This window comes from Battus philenor, unplaced genomic scaffold, assembly GCF_028537555.1.
Source record: "Battus philenor isolate CCGP_79_NKW_IND1 unplaced genomic scaffold, ilBatPhil1.0.hap1 SCAF_5, whole genome shotgun sequence".
NCBI classification, from domain to species: Eukaryota; Metazoa; Arthropoda; class Insecta; order Lepidoptera; family Papilionidae; genus Battus; species Battus philenor.
Genome location: NW_027181715.1, coordinates 5,501,904 through 5,517,258, shown reverse-complemented (window position 1 = coordinate 5,517,258; position 15,355 = coordinate 5,501,904). Strand labels below are relative to the sequence as shown.

Here is a 15,355-nt window from a genome sequence, read left to right as displayed (position 1 = left end):
GGAATTTTTGGCGATTCGAAAGTCCTCGTGACATCCTCTTCGAATATAGACTATTTTGTTTTTGTGTTTATATATATATATATATATATATATATATATATATATATATATACATATATATATATATATATATATATATATATAAGTTTAACTAAATAGATTACTTGGAAATAATGTTAAACATAACATTATTAGATCCAAATAAGTTAACATTCTTGTAATATACATTTTTATCATATGTTTCGTAAACTAAGACATTGTTCTAAAATAATGACATTTTATTTTATTAAATACCAATACAACACAACAATTTAAAAATTGAGTGCAGCAACATTATACCTCCTTTCAAACCTTGTTGAAAGGTGAAATCTTAACAAGGTGTCAAAATAAATCGAAATCGTGTCTATATTGAAATAAATAAATTGCATAAATTGTTTATTGTGGACAAAACAAAATGATAAAATTATTTTCACTAAAACAACAGAAAAAGGATGAAGAAGGCTCAGCACGAGCGGGAGGTTCACAAAAAAAAGCTTCAGCAGCTCAGTTGCGAATCACTAAGGGTAAGAAAAATTCAATAAATTTAAGACTTAATAAAAACAATAAGTTCATTATAAGTCAATTAAAACTTTTAATGAATTTATTGTTAAATTAATTATAATGTTTTTTTTCTTCAGATTTGAATGAATTGAATCTGCCCAAGACATGCAGTACAGAATTTCCAGATCCTGATGATCTGCTAAATTTTAAACTTATTATATGCCCTGATGAAGGATTCTATAGAGGAGGACGATTTGTATTTAGTTTTAAGGTAAGAAATCTGTTTATCTTTATTGCTTTTTGTACATTGTACTTAAACATTTAAAAATTATTTAATATGAGAACAAGCTGTTATTTACAGCATATAAAATTCTCAGTTACGGTTTTTTGTAAACAAGTTAAAAATAATTATATATGTTTAATGTGTACATACCTGATAGTGATAGTTAATTCACTCATCTTTTTCCTTGTTTGTGTAGGTAGGACCCAACTACCCCCATGAGCCACCCAAGGTAAAATGTGAAACAGCTGTTTATCATCCAAACATAGATTTAGAAGGCAATGTATGCCTCAATATACTAAGAGAAGACTGGAAACCAGTTCTAACAGTTAATTCTATAGTTTATGGACTACAATATTTATTCCTGGTAAGTTATCATTTAATGACAACTATTTCATTGTGATGTATATTAAAATTTACACTTATACTTTATGGTTAATGGTGAGTTATGACTAACAAGGCATGTTTAACACATTTAATACCATCTGGCGAAAACATATTAAATCTCTTTGTTAAAATAATCTACTACAGCTACAACTGAATTTTTATCAAAATGTATATTTATTACTGACTTAAACTGAAAATCTATGACATCACTAGTACAGGATAACTCACTAGAAATGAAATTCACTGCAAAGACTTAAATATGGTATGAATTTTAATACAAGAAATCCCTAACACCATAACATGAAAAGTATTAATAACAGATCTCAAATAAGTTTATGCTTTGTTAAGTTAGATTCATACTTAATACTGAGTTTTGATGATTTTATAAATTATAAACCATTACATTATTTCATACATAACACATACAACGGGTTATAAAGGTGGAAATGTGATAAATGTGTTATTATAAAATAGAATATATGATAAATATGAGACCTTTGAATTTTACTGTGGCAGCAAATTGTTTATTAGTCATTATTATTATTATTAATCTATCATAAGTTATTTTGGTTCATTTCATTGTTATATTACAATTAAAAGATTTTTCTTTATGATATAATCGCATTTATTTTATAAAATTTAAATTTAACTAATAAAAGAAGTGACCATGGAACATAAATTTTAACTTTTATTGTTCCTGGTGTCAATTATTATTATTTTGTAATTTTAATTATCATTATATTCTCATTTTTTTAATTATTAAGCAATATACAAGAATTACTAGCTAGAATTTTGTTATACTTTTTTTATATGCTGTCATAAATGACCTTCCATAAAATTTTATTCAAATTTTTACCAAAAAATCTGATAACTTTTAGTAACATCATAACCCATTTAGCTTTTCCACTAGTTAGGCTTATGGAGATATTCCAACCATGAAAGAATTGATATTGAAAGTTAAGAACTTCTTTGGTAGATCTTTACAATATCTCAGTACATTCAAAACTAAAACAAGAATATTGAACTTAGTCAATAATTGTGTGATCAATTATTGAGTATGATTCATTCCTGATTAACTTTAAAGATATGCAAATTAAATTTAATCTGTTATAAAGATTCATAGTAATAATGTTGAAAAATATTTTATACATAAGCTATTTGATGTCATAATTACTATAATTACTATATATTTTGATAAATTATGAAGAAATATACAATAACATAAATCTAAAACAAAGTATGAAACTTATTAAAAAAGAGTAATAAGGTGCCAAATCTAAAAATGACACCAGAAAGTGCAATAGTGGACACAAACAATACTGATATTACTGTCATATAATTTTCTTCTGTGCAATCGCAAAAAAATATTTTTATTTTAAAAATACACAATACGGATTTTAAAATGCATTACAAAAAGTGCAAATCTATGAGTCGACATATAAATAATTGCCTTTATAATCACAATTTTTAATCTTTTAAATAGTTCATCTCATTTAACCAATCTTATTTGAAATACATACATAATTTCTTTATGTAAAAATAATGACAGCAAACTATTTTATATTGTAAAATTGATCTATTCTTCATAAGAAAACACTATCCTAATTAATTTTTTATATCTGTCCTTATTAATTCCAAATAAGCATTTTTGTTAAGGTAGTGATTTGTCCAAAAAACAAAGGCTTACATACATATTAATATGTTCATTGTGTTAGGAATTCTAGAAGACTCCTCGATTGTTGTTTTATGCAAAGAAAATCTTGTCACACTCAATTGAAATTGATTCAATAGCATAATAACGTAACATAAGGGGTTTATCAGGTCTCACATGCAGTACATGAAAATTTAGTAGTCTTCTTTCTGAAACAACAAAAGAAAATGAGGCGGCGAGGGTGTTAAAAGAGCCGCTGCAGCCAAATATTCATTTCAAAGACATAAAAAGTTAAAGGAGGGCCAATGGCCATAATTAAACCATTTATCACCATCATAGTTTTAAAGTTGTGAAGTCCATTTTCTGTTGTATTCGGTACTCAAAAAAATTTGATTAAAGTATTGCAGATAGTCAGAAAGTTTGTTCTTAGAAAGTTTATATTTAACTAAAATTAAGCTAAATTATAAACACTAATGAAAAAATGTATTTGTACATCAAAGAATTTTCTTAACATACATACAACATTTCTTTGTGAGAATCTTAATAAAATTACTCATTTTGATTATTGTACATGATTTAGGTTATTTTATTTAAAATGGTGAACACTTAAATTTTACGCCTTTCAGTTTATTTTTTATTTTTGAATAAATAACCATTTAAATTCTGAAAATTTATCTGAAGTTTATGGAGAAATTCATTACTTGTAAAATAATGGAATTTCATGGGCAAATGAAATTTACAGGAACCAAATCCCGAAGATCCCTTAAATAAAGAAGCAGCAGATGAGCTCCAAAGCAACCGAAGACTTTTTGAACAACACGTCCAACGAGCTATGCGAGGCGGTTACGTCGGTGCCTCGTACTTTGAACGCTGTCTGAAATAAAACTAACTCTCGGTTGTAAATGAAATGCTCCTTATATAAATAATTAAATAATCTCAATTTATATTTGTAATTTACTGTGAATTCAATTTTTTTAAAAGGTTCTCTTATGAAGTTCTTTATTTAAAATCTAGATGGCGACACTTCATTCTTATGTTTTAGGAATTGAAGGTATATTTTATTTAAAAACAAACAAACAGTGATTGGACAGAAATACATGCATTAAATTAACTTTTTTTATTTCATTACTATTAAAGAATTTTTCTTTAATATTTTATCATTCTCCATGTTTTTTTTTAAGTTTTTTAAAAAAAAATTATTTACAAAGTTTTCTCTAACATAGTCAGAGCCTCTTTTTCTTTCAACAATTTCTAGACGGAGGGGAAAATCCTGCATAGGACGCCTGAGCATTTTCCATGTTGAATAAATATGGTGTAATAACTTATATAATTATATAATTTCTTAAAAAAATGCAATTTCGTAACTAACAATGTTTTTAAGGCTCTGTATGTAATGTATGTATCTCCGGAAAGTCTAACCAGTGTAAGGAATAGTAAAATAAACTGTTGTTATAAACACCGTAATGAAATACGCGCAGACTGTTACGTGAAGTGAACAGCAAACCGGAGGTGGCGGGCGGCGGCCGTGTGAGTCAGTTTGCGACCACACGAGTCGTACGTCAGTGTTGCCTCGGACGGCGAGCGGTTCGCGCGCTTCCAGTTTATCACGCTTTCTCCGCTAGTGTACACAAGGCAGAACTATTTCGACACGCTACTCGGGTTGCGAAAGTCTGCGCGATGATATACAAGTGAGAGCCAGCATTGGACGCCAGGGTAACGCTCATCGCGCACGGTGAGCCAGTTTATTCAACGAAAGACATTCGAAACTCGCCAACCGGAGGGACGGGGGGCGCGAGACGCCGTCGGGTCGCACACGCGGGAGCAACGATTCCTAACACTTACTTTGAGAGAGCAACGGAAACCAATTTTTAATGTGTCAAGTCAGTATAGCTTATTGCTGCTACGTCAGATCGCAGAACGCCTCCAGCAAGAACTACAAGGTTATGCAAATGAGTTCTGAACGATTCTATACCAGGGGTAATCTAAAGACCATTCACAACTTTAATAAACTTTAACGTTTACGTTTATCGTACGGTGTTCTAAGTGCTTATCTCTATCGTTTTCCTGTCCTATTATCGTTCGGTGTCGCGATCGCTAATTGCTAATTACTTGGGAGTGTGATAACAAGTTGAGTACTTACGAAGTAGCAGTTGCGCGTACATAACGGAGCTGCTGATGTGCACGATGGCGGCCCCGCAAGAGGAGACGTTGCTGTCGCGCTGCGAAGTTCCCATTATCGACCTTGCACATATAGGTAAATATTACTACAGAATAATTGTTCAGGTATACAAATCAAGCAGTTCCTTGAACCTAACAGCTGATCACTAATTGTAAATAGCAAAAAAAAGTTTTGCAGTAGCCACTAAGGCGGCAGAGTCGTTTACCTGCAAGGATCTCCAATTATATGTAGTTGAGCGAGCCCGTCTGTCAATCGACAGCTGTGCAGCGATGCCTGCAGAGCAGAGTTTTGTTTGTAATATCTCGCATCCCATTTTGACCCCAATCGGGATCAAAGACCCATCACTCAAGTGTCATCATTCACACCATATTTACTCGTACATTCTTAAATGTAATATATGTCTCGTATGTAAAGTACAATACTACTAAAAATCACCAAAAAAACATTTTAAATATGATCTATTCCAACTGCTTTAAACTTTATGTTATTATACACTTTGTGACCTTTTAAAGTAGATGAAAAAAATAATAAGGATGTAGTATTTAAATACCGATCATTCACAACGTACACGACCAAGTTAAGTTCTAGAATTTTAAAAATAAGTAACAAACTTCGATGTCTTAAATAATAAATAATCTTTGGATGATTTGTTGAACAAAAATTGTTGATTTTTTATTTATACAGGTACGAATTATGATAACAGCCACGACATAAACTTTAATAAAAAATAAATAAAAGAAACTTATCAAAGATTAAAAATCCAGTGAAGTATCATACGATAAATTTTTATAAGCATTATATCCTCTATCAATCAAAGAGATAAGACGATAAGCTGTATTAAACATTGCTTTTTAAATAAAAACATTATTCTTATTTATATTAATATTCTCCTAATATAGTATTTACAAAAGGAACATCTTAAAAATATTCCAATGCGGTATATATTAAGGAACGATAAAATAATATGAAGAATGAAAAAAGAAGTTTTACGCGGAGGGCAACGGCCAACAGATCCCTTGTAAGCTCCCGGTTCCCGTATGCACGCAAGACGCCATCGACTCAATCTCACTTCTATTAAAACGCTTATTCGCATCTGTTATGGGTAAACAGGTGTCATTTACCTCTTTGCACATTATAAATAGTGCATTTTTATGATCTCGCTGAAATATATGTTTATCCCATCAATCAATGTTCATTTTTATGGTAGTGAATAACAGATTATGTATGATTATTAATAGGTCCATAAAAAAACTATTCAACTATTTTTCACGGTCATCGAGGTTGCTAGGCTTTGGGTTTTCCGTTATATGTCCTTGTTATAACAAAGAACAATCTTTATAGCCTTCATTATTATATATATACATGTTTTTATTACATAGATTAATATGGATACCTATGATGGATTAATGCATATATTTAAGGAGAAATTACCATTAAGTATAATTTGCGTAAAATAAAATAAAAAACTATATGCGAGATATTTATAAAACTTTATTAAAATAATACGCCTAGAATTTGACAGAACTCATTGTTATAAGCTATTAATCGCACCGTTGTTATTCCAAATTCTGACAGGATTACGAAAGTTAAACTAATGTATGATTAGTTTGAAATTGTTAATAAGTTATCACCCTTCTGATTCTTTATATATTAAAACATCAAAAAGTTGTTAAATGTTCTTTATTTTCTTTAACCTTAATAACAATTTCAACATCTTTAGGAACAATATTACAATTTGATATACAGTAACTGTATAGTATTTGTTTAACGGTGCGCCTTTGTCTGTATGCTTCGTATTCACATATCACGTCAGTACATTGCGTAGTAGCTTACAACCAAGGTTTAAGTTTGATAACGCTGTAAAGATCTCTAATACTATAAAATAGAGGTGGAACAATAGCCCAGGCTATTAGAAAGATAAGCTTGACTGACATTAATACCAAGACGCGACGATATAAACGATTGCATAACAAGCCAATCCATAATGAAAGTTTATTAACGAGTTCATGTTAATTAAACTAGTTAAAGGCAAACCAAAACCGATAAGAAATTAAAGACAATTACAAATAATAGTCTTAAACCAATTTTTGTTTTTAAAAGGTCAAATTCTTTATAATAAACCCAATATAATACTAAATCAGAGCATATATATACTATCAAAGCATTGTCAATAGTGATGAAATTAATATAAATAATTTGTGAAAATTAATAGTTTTTTCTGCTAAAATGAAATGGTTTCGACAAATAATTAATACAACCAAATTTGGGCGCATTAGGTTATATTTCATTCGGCTAACGGAAAAATACCAAATCAAAGTCTATATTGTCTGTTATTACTTTTAAATCGAACAATATTTTCAAATTCTCGATATAATAGACAGTTTTAATTAAATTTTTGAGGCCGCTGACATCAACTTGTACATATTAATAATAATTAAGGAGATGAAACAAATATATTTAAACACAGCACCATTCATCGTTTATCTTTAAACTAGTGTGTACAACGTTATGTTAATTGAACAGATCTGTCATCGGACCAATGACCCATATTTTATATATCCGTTCTACACTTTCACACAAAGTTGACTTGTTGTTGAATTTTTAAAAGAGGAAGCGTTTATACTCTTATGTTGATATTGTAATATATTTGTTTCAATACAACTACAGTTTTATTGAAACGTAATTATTATCCAAATCATCGACTAGTCGGTAACGATATACGCAAATGATTAACTACCGTTTACCAATATAATAAACATTTGTAATTAACTTCACTTAAAATGGTGACATCATCGAGTAAACAAATGTAATTTCCCAATAATCATTTCCATAAGATGGTAGTTTATTATTATTTACTGTTATTTTTTTTAAAATAGAGGGAACGGATTCTCGATGATACGGTTTAATTAACTGTTATTTATAGAAGGTAGCGCATTCGTCAAAAAATTATTACGTGTTACCAGCTTCGTCACCAGACAGAAACGGTAACATATGCCGTTGCTTCCGCGAATTTGTCACACGTTTATTTTTCGTTTTATATCTCAGTCGTGTCAGACATCCACGAATTCGGTTAGTCGGCCATTAGAGTTTGTCTTTCAAAACCATGTTAAACGATTAATACAAATTTCGGAGACCTCTTTTACAGGGAAATCCGAATCCGATAACCTTTCACAGTTTTATATTATTATTTTTGATGACAAAATTTGTTGTTTTAGATTTTTTTATAATTTTCCCCTAAGAACATATAACATTATTAGTAATTAGTGCAAATATAAACCAAATTTTGGTGCATATTGTTAAAACCATACGTGGTTTTATTTCGCATTTAAATACAAATTTAATTTTTATGACCACTATTCCTTAAAACATTGAAATATAGTAAAGGACGTACTATCGTCTATGTTATGTTATAATTGGCGTTACGTAAAAATTCGAATTATAATTTCTAATTAAGAAGGAAATGACGTTAATTGTTACGATTGCCAGATTAATCATCGGCTAGCATTATAACGAACGCCCAAATCACGTTCCCATTTCTCATTTCAAACATTTATTCTGATACTTAAAACTTCTAAATCGTTTTTAATGTATTTTCAGACTAACTAACATTTTAACTTTATAACTTATTAACTACTTATTAACTAACATTTTAAGCATAATTAGTTGGCCATATAGCAAGTGAAAGTTAAAAAGAAGTATTAAAATAGCATGTAGATTGCAAATAGATTGTCCGTCTAAATATAATGAACGTTAAAATAAATTCTACCTTCAGTATTTTTGCTATTAAGCCGTTCAAATAACCATTCCAACTTTGGATTGGAACATGACTCGGCAAGGTCAACATAAATTAAACAAGAAATAATAAAATTTGTACTAGGTTGACACTCAGTCAATTGTTATATTTAATAGAATAATAAAAAAAAATAAACATACTTTTATTAACGTGTACTTATATGTATGAGTATTTGTACAAAATAACCCGAGTAGCAAATTTTCTCCATCGTTCGTTAAAAGTAACATCTGTTTTAATATTAAATTGTTTATTTTAGTGAAAGGAACAAGTAGTATATATTCAAGGCAGATAGAAATTTGCATTTTTCAATGTTGCCAACTTAAACTTTTTTTTACGTAATGGCAATTTTGACAGGATTATCTTAAAAATATGACAAAGACCGTCATGTTCTATATAGATATAGTAGACAACCAACCATACGTAGGAGATCTAAAACTATTCATAATCTATAAATAACTTGGTAAATATATTTTTGCTATAAAGTTATGTAATTATTATCGATAAATAAAGGATAATAGCATAGTGGACTCGATATGACAAATACACTGCAGTTACCCTGTTGTTGCAAAATATAATCATCATAGATATAAACAAACTGGTAATATTTATGAGACGGACATATTTTCCGTATTGATTTCAGTTCTTCAAAATATATATATACATGTATATAATATATGAGTAATTGTTGTCCAGATCATATTAGACAGAAATGTTGCTGGAGTTTTACCACTTCGGGCGTTCTAGAGTCGGAATATTAACACGACAGCCCAAAAGTTCTTTTTTGGAGTCTCTTGCTAGATGTCACTACATGGAGCAGCCATTTAAATGATCTAACAGTCCTGCAGCCTTCTAATCCGGTAATATAATAGAAGCCCTAAACTGAGGGATCCCTAAGGCTTGTTACCTATAAAAGAGGTTACGCGCCATCCGCACCCTGTCCGCTTGTACCAGCGGCATCTGTAAATGCCTTTCGGGAAGCAGTGTAGATCCAGTTCAATATTACCAGTTTGTCTTCAAAAATCTATAAGAAACATATTCCCCATAAAATTTTTATCCAAGTAGATTATTAGAAGGTCGTACAATATCTTCCCAACAATTTTTCCTTATTTCTTTAACGTCGCTCGTGAGGTCGGATAGAAGATATTTATTAAATCTCTATTTATGATAACTTTTAACCTTCTAAAGATTATTTATGATGGTCAAAGAGATAGAAGCTACAAAGTACAAGAAGTTAAAGTTTTTTAACATAGTCGAGATTCTAACAAAGATTGAAATACATTTAACCTTGTTCAATATATAAGTATTGTGTACGACGGTTGCAGCATATTTTTAATTATATAAATTTTTTTCGAAAAATATAGTGACACTGAGAAAAAACACATTTTTTGGCCAACTTAGCTGCCGGTCGTACGGTGAGGGGCCGATCTCGCACCGGCGCGAGAAGTCTGTCGACCAATTTTTATAAGCCAGTATGGCGCCGGCATCGCACGAAGTAAAATGCTGACGTGTCGCTTGAACGCTCTAACTTCGCTGGCGACCTGTTGCTTTTTAGTTCTCTTTGATAATTATTTTAATTACTCCTGCAATATTAATACGAGAAAGGGTCCACTATGAGCCAAAAAACGCGAGATCTGTCACTGAAAGAGAGAACTCCTTTCGCAGAGCCGGGCTCGCGCCGGTTTTGATTTGTTATTTTTTTATTTTGATTACGTCATGTATGCCTATGGTGCTTAATTAATTACATTTGAAGCCTTTTTAAACAAACAAATAAGAAAAAAGAAAGTTGGCTACTGACTTCCATGTTCAAGACACAGGCAATGAAGCTGTTAAATGTAATATGAGGCAGTTCTAGTTCCTGCAAGTAAATTTAAGACATGTTTTTAAGTTTTAATTAATAAATACTGGTAATTCGAAGAAATATTAAAGTTCTGTTTTGTTTCTCGTTAAGACTTGTTCAGCGACAGCTCCAAGATGTTGTTAAATTGCCCTGTTTTACTTTATATTATCTGGCCTAGATGTAAATTTTTTCGATAAACTTACAGACTTCTCCGAAAAGTATTTCAAAAACAGGCTTCAGTCACACGATACGAAAGAATATTCAACATAGGACCGATGCCTTTACATTTTTAACCTAAACTTATCACGATAGTATTTTTGTCATTGTCTAAACAAAGCTTAACATCATTTTAAGAACAAACGCAGAAATGTATTCGTAATTTTACAAACATTCGTTTTTTAATCTAAGTTACAGCAGTTATATTCAAGACGTTGTTACACATCAAACCAAAAGAAACAAAGAGGCCGTGTCACCTTCATGGTTCGACTGATGTTCATACATGTGGCATGCGAAAATAATCATTGTGTTTATACACGCGAATAAATATAAAGAACAGTTTTCGTTTCAGCATTGCTTGGTTTAATTATTACAACGATGATTTCATTCTTGGAAGTCGTTGCGTGTTATCAAATTGCTGGAAAAACTCCCAACTTCCCGCGTACCAAGAAATTATAATGACGTAGTTTCTGTCGTCGGCTTGTCCCCATTTATAGAGTCAATACGTATCCTTATTTGTATAAAAAATACATAAAACCATAATGCTCTTTTAGAAGATCCCCTAGTTACCAGTCTGTGATATCAGGAGAGGATTGAGCCAACATTAATACTAAGTGGGGCCGATGACATATTCAAAGTCGTTGAATGCAAGCAGCGCATCACATGTCATCGTGACGATCTTTCAAGGAGCTCTTTACGTTGCGGTGGGCGTCCATAATGTAATGATGATGGTATTATAAGCTAGTGGTATATATAATCCATTACGAATTTCACTTTGTAAGAGAATAATAATATACCAGGATCAGAAAATATTCACCTAAGCGCACAAAGAGATGTCGATTAAAACGAACTCCTAATACAACTTGGTGAGCCTATAATGGAAGTAATACAAACTAATACTACTTACTTACTTTTTTAAAACTTACGATTGCGCGATGTAAAATACAGCTAGCGCCATCTAGAACAGAATGAAGCAATGTCATATGTTCAGTGATGACAGTGTTACAATATTAATTTTTTTTTATGATTCTATCGTTATTGAAGAATTAAGGCACTATATTGCTGAGCCTTTCGATATACTTGCCATCGTCCGAGAAACATACCATGTCACAGATTAAACGGAAATCAATGACAGTACACGCCATATATTACTTTAAATTAAAATCAATCCTAAAACGCACCGAGTCATAGAGTAAAAAGGGAGAATTTAGGAACAAGTACATGTATTTGCGCCGGGCAAACATCAGATATCAAATGACATTCAACAATCGTGTAGACGCATCTTTATCTCATAATTTCTAAGCACTCATTAAATAATATGTTTTATATGTAATTGCTAATTTATATCTTACACAAGGAAGGCGAGTCTTGTTATATTAATCATTTAGCAAAACCATATATATTTAAACCAATCGACTCGAAAAGTATATCCGTAAACGAAACATGTTAAAAACCACCATAATTGGAACTCGCAATTGTCCACAATTAAACGTCATACGTTTTGATGACGGGCCATTGTATTCTGCAACAATCAAATACCTTACCATCTATGTAAACCAAATTTGCTACGATTGTCTGGATTTGCTTTTACGTCAGACATACCTTATAAAAGACTGTTTAATAGTTCGAGGTATATTTTTAATTTTTTTTTGTCATTGACAAATATATGGCCTTGTCATTTACACCTTCACCGGGCTTGAGGTAATAGAGCGATGTGCCTCTAAGCATGAGGGTCTGCGAAGCCGCCAAGATCATGATGTCCAGAAGCCGCCCCCAAGAAGAAAACTTAGCTAAAGTTGTCATACGATACTAGGGTAGTATGGGCGACATGATTTGAAGTTGCCCGAAAGGGTTGAATAACGGGCCGACCTGTTGCTTTAATTAGATTGGTTTTAATTTCTTTTCGGGTTACTCAAAACTGGAATTGTCGTAAAAACTTTCATTAAAATTTGCATGTTTTTTTATAAAAGCCTTTCTAGAGTAATCACCAATTTTTTTTTTATAAAGTGCTATTAAAAGTAATAAATTTTATTCACGTAAAATTCTTTTATTACTTTCGCATAAAAAATTTGCTTAATTAATTCCTGTGAAATATAATGACAAGTGAAAAATTAAAATATATACAGATATTTTGTTAACACGTTCACTGCGGCTTGAGGTCGATTCAGCCTCATGGTAAAGTTTGCACTGGTGCGGCGCGTAAAACTCGTGTTTTTTCTCTAGTGCGGCGGCTGTTTACACTCAACCGTATGAGGTATGACAAAGACAAATATAGCTTTCTTTATGTCTGCGAAGCATTGACTCAATATTGTAAAAAAATATTGATGAACATGAGGCAGAAAAGGCCTCAACCGCACTACTAGGAAGTTCAGCTTGAGGCTGATTCGACCTCAGCCGCGCCAGCTGAAAGTTCTTCAAAATTGGGCCCGCAGTGAACGTGTTAAAGTTTAAAATTCTGTTAAAAAGCTACGTTCATTAAAATAATTTGTATATTCAAACAATATCACTTATATATTATAGGTTTTGACATGTTGAATTATCAATGTGAATTTTATGAAATTACGACCACAAATGCTGTGAGGACACAAAGCTAGTGGTGGGAGACAGCTAGGTAAACATATAAACATCGGAATTTATTTACAGGAGCCAATAACAACAATATGAATATACATATATGAATATAGTATTTATGCTAAACCAAAAAGCTATGTATCCAATATAATTAATAACCATTCAATTCATTATTCTTCATTTACGCCTACTCCTACATATTGCTAGTATTGGACATCGATCAGCCTTTATCGAAGTTCAAACGCTGCGTTTATTCGTCACGTCACGCAATTGCATTCATGCAGCAACTGAAATATTGCTTCGATATTTATAAATGGTTCGTTGAAGTAACACGTGCAACTTATTGCTCAAGATTGGTCATTCTGTGCCTCGATGGCAGGTTTCTTAGAGTAAAACCAATATGTTTTTTTACTGACATTTCAGGCCTTTGTAACTAATATACAACGCAAACATTTTTCAGGGAATGCTACATATTATACTAATTTAATTCTAAAATACCTAAGCATCTTAAGTCTTAGCATATGCGGATATATTTCTCCAATAACTAGTTTGCTTGATCGACGTCATTGTAGCCCATAGACGACCACTGAAAAGCATAGGCCACGTTCAAAGATATCTACGAAGGGATATTCACCAAGTTTGACAGAAGGGTTATCGATCACAGTGTGGTATAATGGTACGCACTGTAGTGTTTGTCATTAGTGGCAATCCTATATAATTAATGCACATAGTGTGAATTCTATATAAAACCAAACACACGACCTACGATCACAAGTCTTCTACCGCTGGACTGCCACTGCTCAGTATGACGTATACTCAAAAAACTACATTTATACCATGTATTTGCTTAAATTAAATTACAATTAAATTGTTACTAAAACCTGTAAAATTAATTATGGGAAAATTATCTTTATAAATATAATAAATTTTGTAACAAAGTTAAGATATTTTCACAAACCATCATCGTTTTTAACATTATTAAAACATTCAAAACATCTTCCAAATAAATTCGAACACGTAATATATGTGCATAATTGAGACTTTTGGTGGGTTATATGATTACTTGGAAGCCGTCTAAATTATCCAATTGAATGAATCACATAAATGACACGAGATTCTGTGGATTGAATCGAAAAACTTGTATATTTTCCTAGATATATACTAAAAAGTATTTAATGTTAATAAATATTAATTATTAATTTTGAAAAAGAATTTTATTCTATTTATTTTGGAATAGCCCGTAACAGTGTTCTTCGCTTTCACCTATACTAAATAGACGTAAAAAACATTCATACTAATTGAAAAGTATTAAAATGTTTTAGAGTCAATAAAAAAAATAATTATTAAAAAAAAACATTGATACAAAAGCAGAAAATATGGTAACAGATAAACTGACATGATTCGAATCTATTTTTTTTTGCAGTAGTCCTAAAAGTTAAAATGATACAAACACAAATCCTAAACTTTTACTTGATATTTAAAAAAATATATTTATTTTACATTAAATATCGAAATGATAAATTATCTATCATGACTTTAGAGTGTTTGAATTAAAGTGTCTTTATCCTGTATTATTCGTTTAAAATTTAGTATGCCGACAACCTAACATTGAAGATGTAACACAAGGAAAAAGTATTAAAGTATTGGATGTCGGCTTTGCAGAGACGCTTGCGAATTTTTGCAACATGATTAGAAATCATTTATGTTAACACATTGATGTGGTGTTGAGAAAACCAAGTTTATTCAAATTTTCAATTCAAAATTTATTAATTTAAGGTTATTGTTAGCAATATTTGGCAACAAGACTTATTAAATATCGGCCGATCTTGAACAAACTTCCATATTATTAATATTAATAAGTAGATTAAAAATAAGCTTACACTTATAATAATATTTTATAT

General features: G+C 30.9%; 2 protein-coding genes across 2 annotated transcripts in view; both read left to right on the top strand.

Annotated features, from left to right (window-relative positions):
* The first annotated feature begins 357 nt into the window (after positions 1–357).
* UbcE2M (NEDD8-conjugating enzyme UbcE2M) lies at positions 358–3,954 on the top strand. Its single transcript, XM_068772760.1, has 4 exons — positions 358–563; positions 678–811; positions 1,020–1,187; positions 3,601–3,954. The coding sequence occupies exons 1-4, from the start codon at positions 455–457 to the stop codon at positions 3,739–3,741; spliced, it is 552 nt and encodes a 183-aa protein (XP_068628861.1). The 5' UTR covers positions 358–454; the 3' UTR covers positions 3,742–3,954.
* Positions 3,955–4,408: 454 nt separating this feature from the next.
* LOC137929570 (uncharacterized) overlaps positions 4,409–15,355 on the top strand; it is a 35,270-nt gene continuing 24,323 nt past the window's right edge. The window contains exon 1 of the mRNA XM_068772582.1: positions 4,409–5,112. Coding sequence (XP_068628683.1) covers positions 5,034–5,112 — 79 coding nt within the window. The 5' untranslated portion in view covers positions 4,409–5,033. The remainder of the gene's footprint in view (positions 5,113–15,355) is intronic.

Excerpts from the sequence above, each read along its gene's own strand:
- UbcE2M (XM_068772760.1), top strand. The coding sequence starts at position 455 with ATGATAAAATTATTTTCACTAAAACAACAGAAAAAGGATGAAGAAGGC. Across the intron at positions 812-1,019 it reads GATTTGTATTTAGTTTTAAG|GTAGGACCCAACTACCCCCA; the intron begins GTAAGAAATCTG and ends TTGTTTGTGTAG. Across the intron at positions 1,188-3,600 it reads GACTACAATATTTATTCCTG|GAACCAAATCCCGAAGATCC; the intron begins GTAAGTTATCAT and ends TGAAATTTACAG.